Source organism: Paroedura picta, chromosome 4 (genome assembly GCF_049243985.1).
Source record: "Paroedura picta isolate Pp20150507F chromosome 4, Ppicta_v3.0, whole genome shotgun sequence".
Classification (NCBI taxonomy): Eukaryota; Metazoa; Chordata; class Lepidosauria; order Squamata; family Gekkonidae; genus Paroedura; species Paroedura picta.
Window position 1 is genome coordinate 140,257,596 of NC_135372.1, and position 17,801 is coordinate 140,275,396.

Here is a 17,801-nt window from a genome sequence, read left to right on the forward strand (position 1 = left end):
GGAATTGCAGTCCATGGGTATCTGGAGAGCTGCAACTTGACCACCCCTGATGGTGATTTATGCCAATTCAAGGGGTGGTGGGGATATACCAGGAGGGCTCTGCCCTGGAGGAGCTTACAGTCTCCACCTGGGCCCTCAGGTAGAAAATTGGGTTGGCAACTCTGCGATGGTTGGGAAAGTGCTGGGGCTCGATTAGGGCCGCCATATTTTGCAAAGCAAAAGAGGAAGATGTGTTTCCCGACTATTTTGAGCAAGAGATCCCTGGGACAAATCTCTGCTCCAAGACTCTTTCAGCACAAGCGGGCCTCCAAAAGAGGCTCAGCCTCCCAACGCTGAAAGGAGACATTCATCGGTTTTTGAAAAAGTGCCCAAAAGCAGACAGGCAGGCAGGCAGGCAGGCAAGGAAACAAACACAACTGATTGCTCAATGCTGGAGATCAGGTTCCTTGAAGACCAGGAGCTGCTTTCAAGGGCAGACTCAAGGGCATTGCATCCCACTGAAATCCTTCCCCTCCCAGGAATGAAGAAGAAGAAGAAGAGTTGGTTCTTATATGCCGCTTTTCTTTACCTGGTGGAATTTCAAAGCGGCTTACAGTTGCCTTCCCTTTCCTCTCCCCACAACAGACACCCTGTGAGGGAGGGGAGACTGAGAGAGCCCTGAGATTACTGAAGAAGAAGAAGACTTGGTTCTTATATGCCGCTTTTCTCTCCCCGAAGGAGGCTCAAAGCGGCTTCCAATCGCCTTCCTTTTCCTCTCCCCACAACAGACACCCTGTGAGGTGGGTGAGGCTCTGAGAGCCCTGATATTCATGCTCAGTCAGAACAGCTTTATCAGTGCTGTGACTAGCCTAAGGTCACCCAGCTGGCTGCATGTGGGGGAGCGGGGAATCAAACCCAGCTCGCCAGATTAGAAGTCCGCGCTCCAAACCACCACACCAAACTGGCTCCACCACTAAATCTTCAGTAATCTCCCAAGCTGAAGTTGGCAACCCTGCTCCTGAAGCACAGGCCTGTGGAGGGCAGGCAGTGGTGCACCCAGAAATAGCCATGCGACGGGCAGGAAATATGGCGGGTGCTTAAAACACACCTGTTGAATTTCTGCCTGTTGTGCCACTGTTGAGCACAGAGGCCCTTCCAGGATTCTGCCCCACCCTTCCTGTGTTGTTCTTCTAGCCAACTGAAAGGCCACCTGTTACGGGGTTGTTCCGGGCAAGGCCTTTTTGGCGCCACCAGGTGTCGCTCTTGCCCAGGTGACTGGGAGTTACACAGCAGCCAAACCAAGTTTGAGTCCAGAGTTGCACCTTTAAGACCAACACAATTTTATCAAGATGTAAGCTTTTGTGTGCATGTACACTTTTTCAGATACATTGGAATGGAACTTATCATCAGTCTGTTAGAGGCAAAGAAATACGGGTGCTAGCACATACACCTGCACTGTGACCTTCCCGGGTTCTAGGCCGCCCTCCGCTGCTCCCCCCTGGTTCTTGAGATCCAGTGTGGTGAAGTGGCTAAAGCAGGGATTCCCAAAGAGGGGTCCATGGACCCCTGGAGGTCCTTGGGAGATCTGAAGGGGATACTTTAAAGTGCTATTGGGCAAGTACTCTTTTCTATTGCTACAGGAAGATTAATAGAGAGGATAGAGTTGTTCTCTCTTGCCCCAGATGGATCAGATCCAGTGGGATGAAATGGATGCAAAAGAAATTCCGTCTAAACATCCGGAAGAAGTTCCTGACAGTTAGAGCGGTTCCTCAGTAGGTTTCCTCAGGAGGTGGTGGGTTCTCCATCTTTGGAGATTTTAAACAGAGGCTGGATAGCCATCTGACAGAGAGGCTGATTCTATGAAGGTTCTAGGGAGTGGCAGGTTTTAGTGGGTGAGTGATAGGGTTGTGAGTATCCTGCATAGTTCAGGGGGTTGGACTAGATGACCCAGGAGGTCCCTTCCAACTCAATGATTCTATGATTCTAAATTCCGTCTAAACATCCGGAAGAAGTTCCTGACAGTTAGAGCAGTTTCTCAGTAGCTTCCTCGGGAGGTGGTGGGTTCTCCATCTTTGGAAATGTTTAAACAGAGGTGGGAGAGCCATCTGACGGAGAGGCTGATTCCGGGAAGGCTCAAAGGGGTGGCAGGTGACAGTGGATGAGCGATAGGGATGTGAGTGTCCTGCACTGTGCAGGGGGTTGGACTAGATGAACCAGGAGGTCCCTACGAAACCAGGCCGACAAAGAATGCGCTGGTTAGATACGATCAAAATGGCCACAGGCCAGAACATCGTACAACTAAAAGAAGCAAGATCGAAAAACATGGTCACAGTTGAGCCGTAGGATCGTCAAAAGTCCAAAGTCAGACGCGACTGAATGGCTAACAACAGGGCAATTCCACAAACAGTGTTTGCTTCCAGCGATTATGCTTAATGTTTTCCTTAACAATTGTAAATTTGGGGCGCTGGGAGCAGGCGAGTTGCATCGCGGCACTTTTGAAGCACGAGAGACTCTCTCTCCGCCCGTTTCCCCCGAAAGGAGATTAGAAGAAACCTCACAGCTCCTCCGAGCGTACACGGTGCCATCTTAGACCCATTCAATTCCCTCCCCTGTGATAAAGGCAGCCCGTTTCGCGTAGACGGCGTCGCGAAATTACGGCTCCCCGAACTGCTGTTTGACATATACAACCTAAGTGTTCAATTATTAAGGAAGGACGAGTTACAACATGCCCCTCCTGGGCTGCCGCCGTGGACGCCAGAAAACAGCCTCCTGATTGGCGATGCAAAATCTCTCCCCGGGATGTATGCAATTAGATTAGGCCTGTGGCCACATATATAAGGAAAGGACTGAAATGTTTCTCTGGGGAGAGAACTCTTCCTTTAAGCCGTTGGTGGATACTTTTGACAGCTGATGTATTCTTTAGTTCCTGCCTGGGCCCGTTCCTTCCAGAAGGGAATCCAGGAAATCATCAGGTCTCCAACCTCCTGGCGGGCCCTGAAGAACTCCTAGTGTTAACAACCGATCTCCGGACGACTGAGATCAGTCCCCCTGGAGAAAATGGCTATCTGGAGGTGGCAGTCCTAGCCATTCAGGGATCACACAGTGATCCTAGCTAGTAAAGGATCACACAATGGCCCTAGCAAATCAGGGGTCCTATGCATCTGTTCGTTTAGAGCAGGGTCCCCAACCTGAGGCCTGCGGGCTGTATGCAGCCCCCGTCCTCTTTTTGTGCAGCCCTCCAACCTGCTTGTCTGCTGCTATCACCCTCAGTAGGTTGATGATTTTGTTACATTTTGGTTTAAGATGTTGCCCTCTTTAGGCAGTGGACGCGCTAATGGGGCCCCCATGTGCCAAAAGGTTGGGGACCCCTGGTTTAGAGCCTTTACAGGTCTTCTTTCTGCCCAGGATATTTGACCTCTCTTACAATTTGAGAGTTGTATTTATTTATTATGTTATTTATTAACTGGATTTGTAGGCCGCTGCTGGTCCAGGAGCAGTGGTCTATAAATCCAATCAGTAAACTAATAAACAAATAAATACAGACAGACTGACTGAAAGATAGCCCTAAAATAGCCCTTATCAACCTTTTGACTCTATGGAGGTACTGCTGAAACATTTTTCAGGCTTTGCGGTGCCAGGAAGTGATGTCAGCAGGCCCGGGAAGCCAGAGGCCCTCCCTTTCCCACCCTCTCCAGCCCCATACTTGGTCACTGTACGAGGGGGAGGATCAAGCTGCATAAATCAGAGTAGAATTATTTAGTTTTTAAATAAATGTTCTTTAACAGAGCGGAGGGCTCACTCCATCCGCCATTTTGAAAGCCCTCCAGGCTGTGGTATCAATGAGGGGCCTTCGCAGTATCATATGATACCTCGGCATCATGGTTGGAAAACTCTATCCTAAAAGATACAATGCTTGCAATGATACAGCAGCAATGCATTACAATTCTCCAGAGAGCCATTTGTGAATCCTTTGGGGACAAAGGACATGAGCTCATAGGCCTGGCTTTTTCTCATGCCTTCTCCTGCGGGTGGAGTTGCCAGCCTCGGGGCAGGGTCTGGAGATCTTCTGGAATTACCACTGATCTCCAGACTACAGAGATCAATTCCTCTGGATGAATAAGACTGCTTTGGAGGGTAGACGTTTTGGCATTATACTAGGATGAAGTCCCTCCCCAAACCTTTGCCCCACCAGGCTTCACTCCCAAAACTCCAAGAATTGGCCAGCATAGTGTCGGCAACTCTACCTGCTGATGGTTTCTCCGCCAATATCTCGGTGTGTTCTGGGGGTGCCAGATTTGGTCAAAGAATACCCAGGACCCACTCAGCGCTCTCATTCTGCAGGCCTGGTTGACATGGCAACCAGGCCTATGCTCCCCTCCTTTGTGAAGGCTCCCCTAAAGAGCCAATTTGGTGTAGTGGTTAGGAGTGCGGACTTCTAATCTGGCAAGCCGGGTTTGTATCTGCGCTCCCCCACATGCAGCCAGCTGGGTGACCTTGGGCTCCCCATGGCTCTGATAAAACTATTCGGACCGGGCAGTGATATCAGGGTTCTCTCAGCCTCACCCAACCCCACAGGGTGTCTGTTGTGGGGAGAGGAAAGGGAAGGCGACTGTAAGCCGCTTTGAGCCTCCTTTGGGTAGGGGAAAGCGGCATATAAGAACCAACTCTTCTTCTTCTTCTTCTTCTTCTTCTTCTTCTTCTTCTTCTTCTTCTTCTTCTTCTTCTTCTTCTTCTTCTTCTTCTTCTTCTTCTTCTTCTTCTTCTTCTTCTTCTTCTTCTTCTTCTTCTTCTTCTTCTTCTTCTTCTTCTTCTTCTTCTTCTTCTTCTTCTTCTTCTTCTTCTTCTTCTTCTTCTTCTTCTTCTTCTTCTTCTTCTTCTTCTTCTTCTTCTTCTTCTTCTTCTTCTTCTTCTTCTTCTTCTTCTTCTTCTTCTTCTTCTTCTTCTTCTTCTTCTTCTAAAATGGCCCAAAGAGTTGCACACAGAGTCTTCCCAGCATCTAGACCGTTCTCCCAAAGTTTCTGCCAATTCGGCCTTCGACGAGATGTCTCTTTCCATAAAAACAATTCGAAAACAAAGGAAAGGGACACACTCGTAAATGCGCTTGGGTTTTTATCGATGCCCATAAAAACAAACAGGCAGCCGTCCCTCCCTCCCTCCCCCCCCGCCCCAGTCTTAATTCCATCAAAATCTTGGAGCGCACTAAAGAGAGCCTCTCTCAGGAATTGGCGCACTGGAATGAATGGCTCCTCGTAGGCCTAGAGTGGGGTTCGTTGAAGGGCTAAGGACGTTTAAAAATCCAAACGAGCAAACTACGCCTGGCTCGGCGAACAGTCGGCTCTGTTTTATATTTGCGCAATGTGCTCCGTTGGAAGGCTTTTGTTTCGTGTGTGTGTGTTTTTTTTTGGGGTAAAGAGATTCAATGCCTCCTCCTTGACACGGCACCGCTTCGATTCTCAAAACCCGCCGATAAATATTCTAAAGCACTCGAACGCTAAGAGGATGGTTTTCAATTCCAGGAGGCTGCGTTGATAGTCAATGGGATCTTTGGGAAATGAAAGGCTATAGAATCATAGAATCATAGCATCATAGAGTTGGAAGGGGCCATACAGGCCATCTAGTATGAGAGCCAGTTTGGTGTAGTGGTTAGGAGTGCGGACTTCTAATCTGGCATGCCGGGTTCGATTCTGCGCTCCCCCACATGCATCCAGCTGGGTGACCTTGGGCTCGCCACGGCACTGATAAAATTGTTCTGACCGAGCAGTGATATCAGGGCTCTCTCAGCCTCACCCACCCCACAGGGTGTCTGTTGTGGGGAGAGGAATGTGAAGGCGACTGTAAGCCGCTTTGAGCCTCCTTCGGGTAGGGAAAAGCGGCATATAAGAACCAACTCTTCTTCTTCTTCTTCTTCTAGTCCAACCCCCTACTCAACGCAGGATCAGCCCAAAGCATTTTGCTTTGTTTGGGGGGGATTGGCACGAGATCCTTTCGAAAATGTATCCATCTCTCGCTTGACTTCCACAAGATAGGGAGAGACGTGGAAATGGGGAGAAGGGTATAGGGAGAATTGAGAGGGGATTTGATGACCATCTTCAGGTATTTAAAAGGCTACCATAGAGAGGATGGAGCAGAATTGTTCTCTCTTGCCCCAGAGGGACAGACCAGAACCAATGGGATGGAATTTAATGCAAAAGAAATTCCATCTAAACATCCGGAAGAAGTTCCTGACAGAGCGGTTTCTCAGTGGAACAGGCTTCCTCGGGAGGTGGTGGGTTCTCCATCTTTGGTTGGTTCTCCATCTTTGGAGATTTTTAAGCAGAGGCTGGATAGCCATCTGACAGAGAGGCTGATTCTGTGAAGGTTCAAGGGGGTGGCAGGTTACAGTGGATGAGCAATAGGGTTGTGAGTGTCCTGCATAGTGCAGGGGGTTGGACTAGATGGCCCAGGAGGTCCAGGAGGAACCTCAGTGGGGTGAAATGACAAAAGTGGCCATTTTTCTCCAGGGGAACTGATGTCTGTAGTGTGGAGATCTGACATAACTTTCTCAACTGACTTTTCTTAAACATTAAATAGACAAAAACAATGACGGTTGCAAAAAACAGACATGTCGCGATAGCTAATGATGGTGAAGAGACCGAATACGTTCAAGAATTCATTTCTTCTTGGATCACCAATGGATCAGAGTGGTGGTTGCAGTATGGAAATTAAACACCAAATTGTTCTGGGTTGCTCAGCAACAACGAGCTTGAACCAAGCCTGGGAAAGGAAGGACATAAGCCCGATCACCAAACGGAGATGAGTTCGATCGCTCCTATTTCCAGGAGACACTTATGGCAGTGAAAGTTGGACAATGAAGAAATCGGACAGGAGGAGAGTTGGTTTGTTTGGAGCTCTGGCGTTGTCTTCTGCGGGTTCCATGGAGAGCAAAAGTCATGAACATGGAAATACCAGAGCGCATAAAGCCTGATGTATCACCGGAATGCAAAAGCACAAAACTCTCACTTGCTTTGGCCATATCATGCGATCCAACTCAGTGGAGAGAGCAATGATGCTAGGAAAAAGGAAACCAGGCTGACAAAGAACGTGGTGGTTAGACATGTGGGATTTACATACCCGTTAAAAGTAGTGAAACACTTACCTTTTGTTGTTGTTCTATTTTGGCCCCTCCATATGATGTTGCCAACATGCAGTGTCTGGGCAGTAAATGACCAGCTATATCCTCCATTTTAAAGTGCTAGTTGGTGAATCCCAAAAAGTGGATTCACCAACATATGCAGCATTATCTAATGGAGAGCAACCAGCAGCCCAGCAAAGGTATGGAAGCGAAGAAGCACTATCTCCGCCTCCAGTGTCCTGTCTCCACACCTGCCTCCCTCTCCCTTCTTCCAGGGACGTTTTTTTTTTTTAACGAACTGCCTGGAGCAATGAATAGGTGTAAAAGCGTGCAGGCAAAGCCAAAAATTATTTTTTCCTAAAAGTAGTCACACAAAGCATGCCTCTCTACCCCCCCACCCCCCAAAAAAATCTGGAACGAGACTTTTTTTAAAGTATCAAGACTTGTGATTCCATCAGGGGTGGCAATAAAAAAAAGCACTATGCATCTATGATTAGATACATAGGTGTTTCAATGGAGAATAATTTAATTTTTAAAAAATTAGCGGGCATCGCGGGCCCTTTAAAACGTTGATAAAGGGGATTGGCCGCCTGGCTTGATTGACAGGCGGAAGAGAGGTGCGATTATATTTAGCGTGATGCCTGGATTGGATTCTGGATGCCTCTCTTTCCATGGACCTAGCCATGGTGATCCCGTCAACAGTCATCTGTAGACTAGACTTCTGCAACTTGCTCTATACAAGGCTTCCCTTGAGACTGCTCCAGGAAATCCAACTAGTTGTAAATGGAGAGCACATAGAACACCAGTGCTCTCCAAACTGCATTGGCACCAGATAGGAGATTGGATCAGGCTAGGGACTGGCATATCTATGGATCTGCCTCTCCCACTATGCCACCCTAAGAGTATTGAGGTGAACTGACCAAAACCCGCTTAGGATTCCTGGCCCCAAAGAGATGAGGCTGGCCTTGATGAAGACTAAGGCCTTGGCCCCAGCCTGGCAGAATGTTCTGCCAAAACAGAACTGGGCCCTGCAGGATCCTAATCAGTTCTGCAGGGCCGGTAAGACAGAATATCAAGAAGAACTGGCCTCACTGCTGAAAAGAGATCTGCCTTTCCAGTAAAGACCTGGAATTGTCCCAGTAGGACTGAATAGGACCGGTATAAATGCTGCTGTTTTAACATTTACAACTGTTTTTAAAGTATTGTTTTAACTTCCTTGTTGCCCATCTTGAGCTATAATATCTAGGAAGGACAGGATCCAAAAAGAAATATTTTTATTATTATTATGTCTGAAATTCTGATCACAGAACTCCAGTATCATTTACAGTTTACGTCACCCAAGAGATAATAAAGGTTAATAAGAGTTCTAATTGGAAGTGTTGGAAATATTATGAAATGAATGCAAATGAGAACAAGATGCAATTTAATAAAGATAAGTGTAAAGTTCTGCATCTGGGTCAGAAAAATGAAAAGCATGCCTACTGGATGGGGGATACGCTTCAAGGTAGCACTGTGTGTGAACGAGACCTTGGGGTACTTGTGGATTGTAAACTAAACATGAGCAGGCACTGTGATGCAGCGGTAAAAAAGGCGAATGCCATTTTGGGCTGTATCAACAGGGGCATCACAGCAAAATCACAAGATGTCATAGTATACGGCACTGGTCAGACCACACCTGGAATACTGTGTGCAGTTCTGGAGGCCTCACTTCAAGAAGGACGTAGATAAAATTGAAAGGGTACAGAGGAGAGCGATGAACATGATCTGGGGCCAAGGGACCAAGCCCTATGAAGATAGGTTGAGGGACTTGGGAATGTTCAGCCTGGAGAAAAGGAGGTTGAGAGGGGACATGATAGCCCTCTTTAAGTATTTGAAAGGTTGTCGAAGGAGGGCAGGATGCTGTTTCTGTTGGCTGCAGAGGAGAGGACACGCAGTAATGGGTTTAAACTTCAAGTACAACGATATAGGTTAGATATCAGGAAAAAAAGTTCACAGTCAGAGTAGTTAGCAGTGGAATAGGCTGCCTAAGGAGGTGGTGAGCTCCCCCTCACTGGCAGTCTTCAAGCAAAGGTTGGATGCACACTTTTCTTGGATGCTTTAGGATGCTTAGGGCTGATCCTGCATAGAGCAGGGGGTTGGACTAGATGGCCTGTATGGCCCCTTCCAACTCTATGATTCTATGGTTCATTATTTTATCATATGTGGTGGACGTGTCAGAGGGAAAGGAAATATTGGATTATGATTCATGATAAAATGCAAAAAGTACTGAAAATTAGTTTTGCAATGGATCCAAAATGTATGTTATTAAATATAGTGCCATACAGTATTAAAATGTACAGTGAACTTGTTAAATATACGGTAACAGCTGCCAGGATCTCATATGCCTCAGGATGGAAAAAAGAATCTTTACCAGACCTTACAGATTGGTTAAATAAATTGATGGAATATGGGTCAAAAGCAAAACTGAACGTATTTGATGCACACCAGAAGTACTATCAGATTTTAATAGAAAATGGAGTCCAGTATTAGATTATATTGATTGACAAAATGAGATGGAAAGAAATAATTGATTTATACAAAGTGTGCATAAATGAAGGAAATATGTAAACTTGGGGAGAAAATACAATACGTACTCTGTGGTAGTACTGATGAGGTAAGAGGTGGGAAATATATAAGATATATTGTGAGATGTCAGCTTAAGATTCAGAGTTCTGCGAATTTACTATGCAGTGCTTTTCTCTTTTCTATGTAGTGTCTTTTTCTTTTCTGAAAAAATAAAACATTGTATTAAAAAAAGAATAACACCTCACCTCATTTCTGAACTGGTTATGTTTTCATGAATTGGATTTGTCCTATGGATGTCAGCTCCCAGTTCGGAAATCCCTGGAGATTGTCTCAGAGCCTCTGCACCCTGTCCAATGCCAGATAAAAAACTGGCTATAAAAATATACTAGAAACCTACCATTTTCATTCTCATGTTCTGGTTTCCACTTGTAGGTGGACTCCTGACACTTAGGATGTCTCTTCATGTCGGACGTTAAATATACCTTTTCTTTGACCCATTATCACCCTCTATCATGTTAATCACCGCTTTTTGATTTCTTGTGAATTTTTGAGTTCAGTCTAATCAGGTGTATGTATTCAGGAGTTTTGTTTTCAATAACTCTTTTTAATTTTAAATAACGCTTTAATTTTAAAGAACTGCCTCTGTCTAAGATTTTTGACCAAATACTCTGCCCACCCTGGTGGAAAAACCTGCTTGTTACCCCCTCTTGCATTGCTATCTGACTCCTAGAATTGCTAATTTCTCCATCATAATTGAGGAGGCAGGTCAAATTCTGATAACAACCTGACCTATCTAACAGGGTTGCTGTGAGAAAATGGAAGAAAAAGAAGAGTTGGTTCTTATATGCCGCTTTTCTCTACCTGAAGGAGTCGCAAAGTGGCTTACAATCACCTTCCCTTCCTCTCCCCACAACAGACACCCTGTGAGGGAGGTGAGGCTGAGAGAACCCTGATATCTCTGAAGAAAAAGAAGAGTTGGTTCTTATATGCTGCTTTTCTCTACCCAAAGGAGTCTCAAAGCGGCTTGCATCCGCCTTCCCTTTCCTCTCCCCACAACAGACACCGTGTGAGGGAGGGGAGGGTGAGAGAGCCTGGATATTACTCCTCGGTCAGAACAGCTTTATCAGTGTTGTGACTAGGCTAAGGTCACCCAGCTGGCTGCATGTGGGGGAGCATGGAATCAAATCTGGCTTGCTAGAATAGAAGTCCGCGCTCCTAACCACTACACCAAGCTCTCCAGCTTGAAAACAATATTCTAAGCTGCTTTGATTCCCAACTGTAGGGAGAACAGAGATATATAAACAAATGTCACAGGCAACCGTGCAAAGATATAAGAGGGAAGCCGTCCATGTGGACCACACCTCCAAAGGAGAAGACCTCTTTCACCCAGAAAGAACGTATAGGCCGCCATCTTCTTTTTTCCCAATGTGTTTCTTTATTATTTAAATATGAACAGTATTCCTTCACATAAACAAGTACTCAGTCATCACATAACTGACACACAGAACATGACAAAATAAATATACAACAAGAGCACAGATCAATTTTTTTTGTTTAATTTAAATATTAAATAAATAATAAATTACAGGTTTTTAAATTTTCTTTACCGTTATCAGTGCCTGAAACAATAGGAACGCCAAGAAGACAAAAGGAAACAAAAAAAATTAATAAAATAAATAAGAGAAAAGCAACAAACAAGGAAAAGGAATCTCTCTCTCTCTCTCTCTTTCTGCGTTATGTCCCCACCCGAAATAAAATCAAAACCAAAAAAAACCTTTTTTTTTCTTAAAAAAGCGCTTCAGTTATAAAATATCTTTAAAAAAATCCCCACTGTTAAAAGAATAAATAACAAAAATATATAAAAAATAACTCGGTTGCATCAAAATTTCAAGCAAAAGTTAGATTTTCTAAAATTTTTCTTTCTTATTTAGAGGGAATATTTTTTTGTTTTGTTTTATGGATCAAAAAGTTGTCTTTCAGGGATTTCTTTTCCCCCTTCTAAAAACTCCTTTTCTTTTTCATGATGTGATGTCCAGCTTCAACAGAAGAATCAATTCAATAAATTAAAAGATTAAATAAAGAGTCAAAAGTAAACATAAGGTGTTGTGAGTCTAAATGACCTCTGATCTCCTCCAAAGTCAGGTGCATACAGATGTCCCTTAAAACGAGGAATTCACCATAATTCTTTTACTCTGCTTGGCCTCCCCCAAATTTGCAATGCTTTTGACAGCAATATAAATTCTAATTAGGTCTTGCACATTCCTACATGGTTCAGGTGAGCTTTAAACCCCCCACACTTTAAAACACTGTTTGCAAGTTTGTTCATTGCCTTTTTAAAAAAGTTTCATTTTTAAAAACTGACAAGGTGCTCTTGGGAAGGAGGTGGAATCATGATGTCACAGGCTTCAGCCAATCAGTACTATGCCTAATTGGTTTCTGCTGACTACTGGAAGAACCAATTTTCTCCTGAGCTCTGTCCTGGGGAGGAGATTGTATAGATGAACAACACACATTTCTACAGTGGTTCCACCACTCAAGGTATATATATTGGGATGCACCCTTAAATAATTTTACAGGATACGTCCTCTAACTACTTTATCTCGAATCCTTCTTTTTTTCTTTTAAGGAAGTGCAATTTTCTCTACTCTTAAATACTAAATTAGTTGAAATCGTCACCAAATTGGACTCTATTTACACACTGTAAGCAATACTTCTGATATATTCCCCACCCCCTTTCGTTCTTTTTTTGTTTTGTTTTGTTTTTTGCACCTTTCATGGTTTATATAGGTAGGCCAAGTCAAAGAGCTCAGTAGTGAAGGAATCTCTAGCACACAAGTCAGTTTACTCAGATGGGTAGCTACCGCAGGGACTACAACAAGGTTACACATTTGAGTAAAATTACCCATGTCACCCCTCCCAACTCCTCAAGCTGCTCCATCGGTTGGGGGCGCTTTCTCGTTGACTTCCAAGGGCTTCAGTTTGTAGCCTGTGCATAGGCAGGATTTGGTTCTTAAGGCATTCCCACTCATTAGATGGCAAGTGTATTTTTCTGATTCAGTCAGATCTAAGAATGCAAACCCTTTGGGCAGAATGTTCATTTGCATTACAAAGAATTCCCTTCCATCTTTAATTTCATTTTGAAAATTATTATTATTATATTATTATTATTATTTTGCTGTAACAACATTCAGAAGTGCACAGAAAAACGATGAATGGGAATCAGGTGTTTCTACGAGGTGGGAAAGCCTCATTATATACAAGTGCGTTCAGAAAACCCTACTTTTCTGACCGGATTAAAACTTGGCCAGTATTTCGGGTACCGACTCTGGATTGGGAAATTCCTGGAAATTTGGAAGTTGAGCCTTGGAGAAGTTGAGGTTTGAGAAGAGAAGGGATTTCAGTGGGATATAATGCCAGAGAAGCCGTTTCTTTTAAGGGAACTGACAGAATGTGATCTGGAGATCACTTGACATTTCAGAGGAACTCCAGGTCCCACCTGGAGGCTGGCAACCCTTGTCATGATCCAACAGGCCAGACATACCATTTCAAACATACACAGCAAGCTTTTTCTCAATGAAGACCTTACCGGGGTGCCCATCAATTGCTGTTTCTACAGAAACATTAGGTTTTTACCATTCGATTTCACTAAAAACAGGATTTCTTTCTTTCTTTCTTTCTTTCTTTCTTTCTTTCTTTCTTTCTTTCTTTCTTTCTTTCTTTCTTTCTTTCTTTCTTTCTTTCTTTCTTTCTTTCTTTCTTTCTTTCTTTCTTTCTTTCTTTCTTTCTTTCTTTCTTTCTTTCTAATTAACATTGAAAAAGCCTGATCGGCACCAGTCCTGACTACCTTGAACACAGATTTAGAATCGATCAGGCATTCATTGGTGAAAAATTCAATTATTGCTGAGAGGAGGAGGGGTTTCAGCGGCATAACAAACAAACAAAAAACCCTATTCCGATGACTGAAGAAGACATTTTACTACTCTGACAGGTTAAGTTTATCTAATGCATCTTCTGGCTTTCGAAGATGCTGGGACTACGGTTAGTGAGGAGAAGCTGCAGGAAGAGACACGGACGGTTGTCAGGGAGATGAGGGTGCCTTGGAGACCTCTCATGTGATGTGGATTCGGCCAAGAGGTGAAAAACTGACTGGCCAGTTTAAAAGGGGATGAGATATATTCATGGAGGAGGAATCTATCAATGGCTATTGGCCATGGTGATTGAAGGGAACCTCCACGTGCAGAGGGACTAATCCTCCGAATCCCGGACCCAGGAGGCAACCTCAGGAGAAGGCCTCAGCCTCTGCACCCTGTTGTTGACCCTCCAGAGGAACTGGTTGGCCTCTGTGTGAGACAGGATGCTGGGCTAGATGGACCACTGGTCTGATCCAGCAGGGCCTTTCTTATGTTCTTATGAAGGCCTCAGCCTCTCTGCCCTGTTGTTCGCCTTCCAGAGGAACTGGTTGGCCTCCGTGTGAGACAGGATGCTGGGCTAGATGGACCCCTGGTCTGATCCAGCAAGGCCTTTCTTATGTTCTTATGAAGACCTTGGCTTCTGTACTCTGTTGCTGGCCTTCCAGATGAACTGGTTGGCCTCTGTGTGAGACAGGATGCTGGACTTAGATGGACAATTGGTCTGATCCACCAGGGCCCTTCTGATATTCCTATGTCAGTCAGTAAAGTGTGAGTTGCTATGAGTTGCTTCTGAGGCACCATCTCCCACCCACAATTCCTCCAGTCCGTCACAGGGCTACAATACCACATACAGCCTCCAATAGCTAATCTTGCACAACTGGTTTTAAAAAAAAAGAACCCACACATTAATTTTCCTGATTCCTTACAACAAGGATCCTGTACTTAGCCAGTACCTACAACCTCCCGAGAACCCGTACCTCCTTTCAGCAAATTCTGCGAACACGGAGAAGGCGGTGCTGAAATATTCATTTTAGAAGAGACATTCGCTTTACTATAAGTGCACAGCGGACTACATGTTACCGACGGGGTCATCAAACCCAACCCAACCCCCAATCCCCAAGTGCTTCTTTGGAAGATCTACACCCAACGGCTGCTTCCGTAGCATGACGGTCCACTTCATCTTAAGCTTTTTAAAAAGAAATGTAGGGGTGGGGGGTGGGGAAAGAGCTGAGAACCTAAGAAAAGTTGCAATGTATGTGTCTGTCAAGTCCATTGCAAAAATTAATTCCCCTTTTGTTCCTCATCGCACCTTAAATATGTCTCCGGCATGGATGGATGTCTGAAATGCTCGCGGTGCCACTCAACAATGACCACGACGACAAACAGAACCAGACCAGTCAGCCAAAGGACTTTCCAAAAAACTTGCGAACACTGGACCATGATACACTGAAGAATTCTTCCGTATGAAATGTTCCAATATCGGTCTGTTCATTAATAGCTATTCTTGGTTTTATTTTTTTTTTCTCGAGACGGACAAAGGAATACTGTAGCTGCAAACTCCAAAAAAGCTTCCCTGAGAACCTTTGTAGTTTTTTTCTCCCCCCCCCCCCCCACACTGCGCTTTCCACTGGATATCTAGAGCTGCTCTTTTGGAAAAATAAAGATTAATGCTACTCTGTAATACTTGGGGAGATTTCTTGTGTCCGGCAGCTGTGGGGATCCTTACTGGGATAAGGATCCCAACTTAGATTTAGACGGACGGAGAGCTTGACGGCACCAGCTTCTCATGAACGGAGTCACGTGGGATCTGGGCCCATAACCGCAGGCGGGGTCCAGTCGTTGATGCAAGCCCTCAAAATCTTAGATTAACATGACTGCCGAGCCTTCTTTGTTAGCCAAGTAGTCTAGCCGCTGGTGAAGATTCTTTACCTCCACTGGCTACCGAGCCCATCTTTGACCCCCATTGCCGTGGGGTTAAAAAAAAAACAACAACAGCTAAAACATAACACAGCTCTCATTGGGTGAACAAGAACTTTTGAAGTCCAGTTCTGCTCCTTGTGAATGGCCTCTCGGGTTACATTTTGGTCCTTTTATTCATTCATTCAACAAGTTTCTCAACTTGTAAACCTGAATAAGCAGAGTGAAGGTCCTCTATAGTCTTCCAGTAACTTTAAACATATTTTTAGCGTTTCTTTTTCTTTCTTTTTTTAAAGTGTTTGTCCTATTGTCATTAGACCTGAATTCCTTTAATAGCCTGTTTGATGCTTTCCAAGAGGTCCTTGTTCTCTGGATTCTGGTAGCATTCCTGATTGGTGTACATGTCAGTAAGGGTGTTGACGTACGCGTCAAAGTTCTGCTCACTGATTGGCTCCTGGATCCAAAGAGAAACAAAGAGAAAACAAAAGGGTCAAGCACAAACCTACACCTTAATTCTAAGCAGAGAGAAAATTCTGATTTCTAATCTATGGGTCCCCGACCTTCCGGGACTCCTTTGGAATTCTGACACAGCGTGGCAGGTGCGGACGCAAAATGGCCGCTTTGGGAGGCACTACAAGGCACAAAATGGCTGCCTCAGTTAACCTTTGGTCACACGGTGAAGATTCTTGGGCTTTGGAGGCAGCTGCTGCCAAAACAATGTTTTAAAAAATGTGCCCAGCCAATCAAATCTCCAACAGCCAGTCTGAAGACTTGTGGGGGCCAAAGTATCGCTTGGCCCCCCCCACTTTCTAAAACTATTTGGTGGATTCTGGGGAAAGTACTGGCAAGTTCCACGGCACCACTATGGTCTGTTAGATCTTTATGCAACAGCATTTATTGAAACATACTTTCTCCCCCTCCTTGAGAGAGTGACAAATTAAGCACTGTTCTTAAGCACAACAGTGACAACCCCATTCCCAGCAGTTACTTGACATGCTAATAAAGTCTTGGCTCATCTATGCGTTAGTTGTGATAACCCAACCCATACCCTAAAGTGCTGCAGTAGCCTTGGTGTTGTGTGCCTGCAAGACTATCTATGACCCAAGCACTTAGACTATTTTTATTTTTATTTATTTAGATTTTATACTGCCTCTTCCATACGGCTCTGGGTGGTTTACATAGAAATCAGAACAAACAACTTTCTCACCATAGCACGGATATACCGTTTCTGCACTGGAGGCTCTGTGCCAGGCTGCAGACTGGAGTTTGTGCTGGGGCAGGTTGCCTTGCCTCTTCCTCGTTCCTCCACGGGGGAATATTGGGCCCAGTGCACCTCATCTGCCCCGGATTTATGCTCCTGCATGGGAGCTAGGGCAGCAAAGTTCCCAGTGCAGAAACGGTCATATCTGTACCAATCCCAAATTGAACAAAAACATAAAAATTCACAAGCATGTGGAAGTGCCAAGAGCCCCCAACAGCGGTAAGATAACTGTAATCTTCTCATTTTTCCAGCATGTTCAGATCTCGTTGAGCTCTCTACCAATGGGCAATGTTGGGGGAGGGTTGCCAGCCATATCCAGGCTGGGATACCCCTGGAGATTTGGGGAGGGCAGAGGCCTCAGTGGGGCACAATGCCATAGGTTCCAGATCAAATTAGTCTTAAAGGGACAGCTAGAGAGATCAGGTTAAACTAAGGCTGGCAACCTCAAGGTGGCATCTGGAGATCTCCTGCTATTACACCTGACCTCCAGACATCCAGGATCAGTTCCTCCGGAGAAAACAGCTGCTTAGAAGGATGGATTGCTGAGGTCCCTCCCCTCTAAAAAACCCGCCCCCCACAGGCTCCACCCTCACAATCTCCAGCTACTTCCTAACCCAGAGCTGGCCACCTTAGGTGGACCAGATCTTCGGAACCTAGCCCAGGATTCTTTGGCTTGTTTCTCTCGTGTCTTTTAGTGAGGTGCAAACCCTCTCGTGAAAATGAGCTGGTCACCATGTGTGGAAGGCGGATATTGGCGAGACTTTGGATCAGAGTCTGGCTCAGCCCTGAGAGCTCCAGGAATAGGGCTTCGTTCTGTTCCTCGATCATCTTGTTCTCCTCCTCAATGTTCTTGAGGTTCTTCTCCATGCTTGAGATCTGTAGGGAAGAAGCAGAGCGGATGAGGAGGGGGAATGGTTGGTGGCGCCCCAAGGGCACTCCACGAGCATCCCCAATGGAAAGAAACAGGGGACGGGTCATGGCTGAGGAGCAGAACATCTCCAGAAGTACTTGGATTCAATCACTGGCGTCTCCAGTTAAATGGACCTGGTAGTAGGTG

At 45.2% G+C, this 17,801-nt stretch overlaps 1 protein-coding gene across 12 annotated transcripts in view; it reads right to left on the minus strand.

Annotated features, from left to right (window-relative positions):
- Positions 1-11,484: 11,484 nt before the first annotated feature.
- The window catches only part of MYT1 (myelin transcription factor 1), a 183,901-nt gene continuing 177,584 nt past the window's right edge, over positions 11,485-17,801 (minus strand). For all 12 annotated transcript variants that reach the window (XM_077335862.1, XM_077335859.1, XM_077335867.1 and 9 more), the window contains 2 exons: positions 17,477-17,620; positions 11,485-15,937 (listed from right to left, as the gene is read on the minus strand). In XM_077335862.1, coding sequence (XP_077191977.1) covers positions 15,797-15,937; positions 17,477-17,620 — 285 coding nt within the window. In that variant the 3' untranslated portion in view covers positions 11,485-15,796. The remainder of the gene's footprint in view (positions 15,938-17,476; positions 17,621-17,801) is intronic.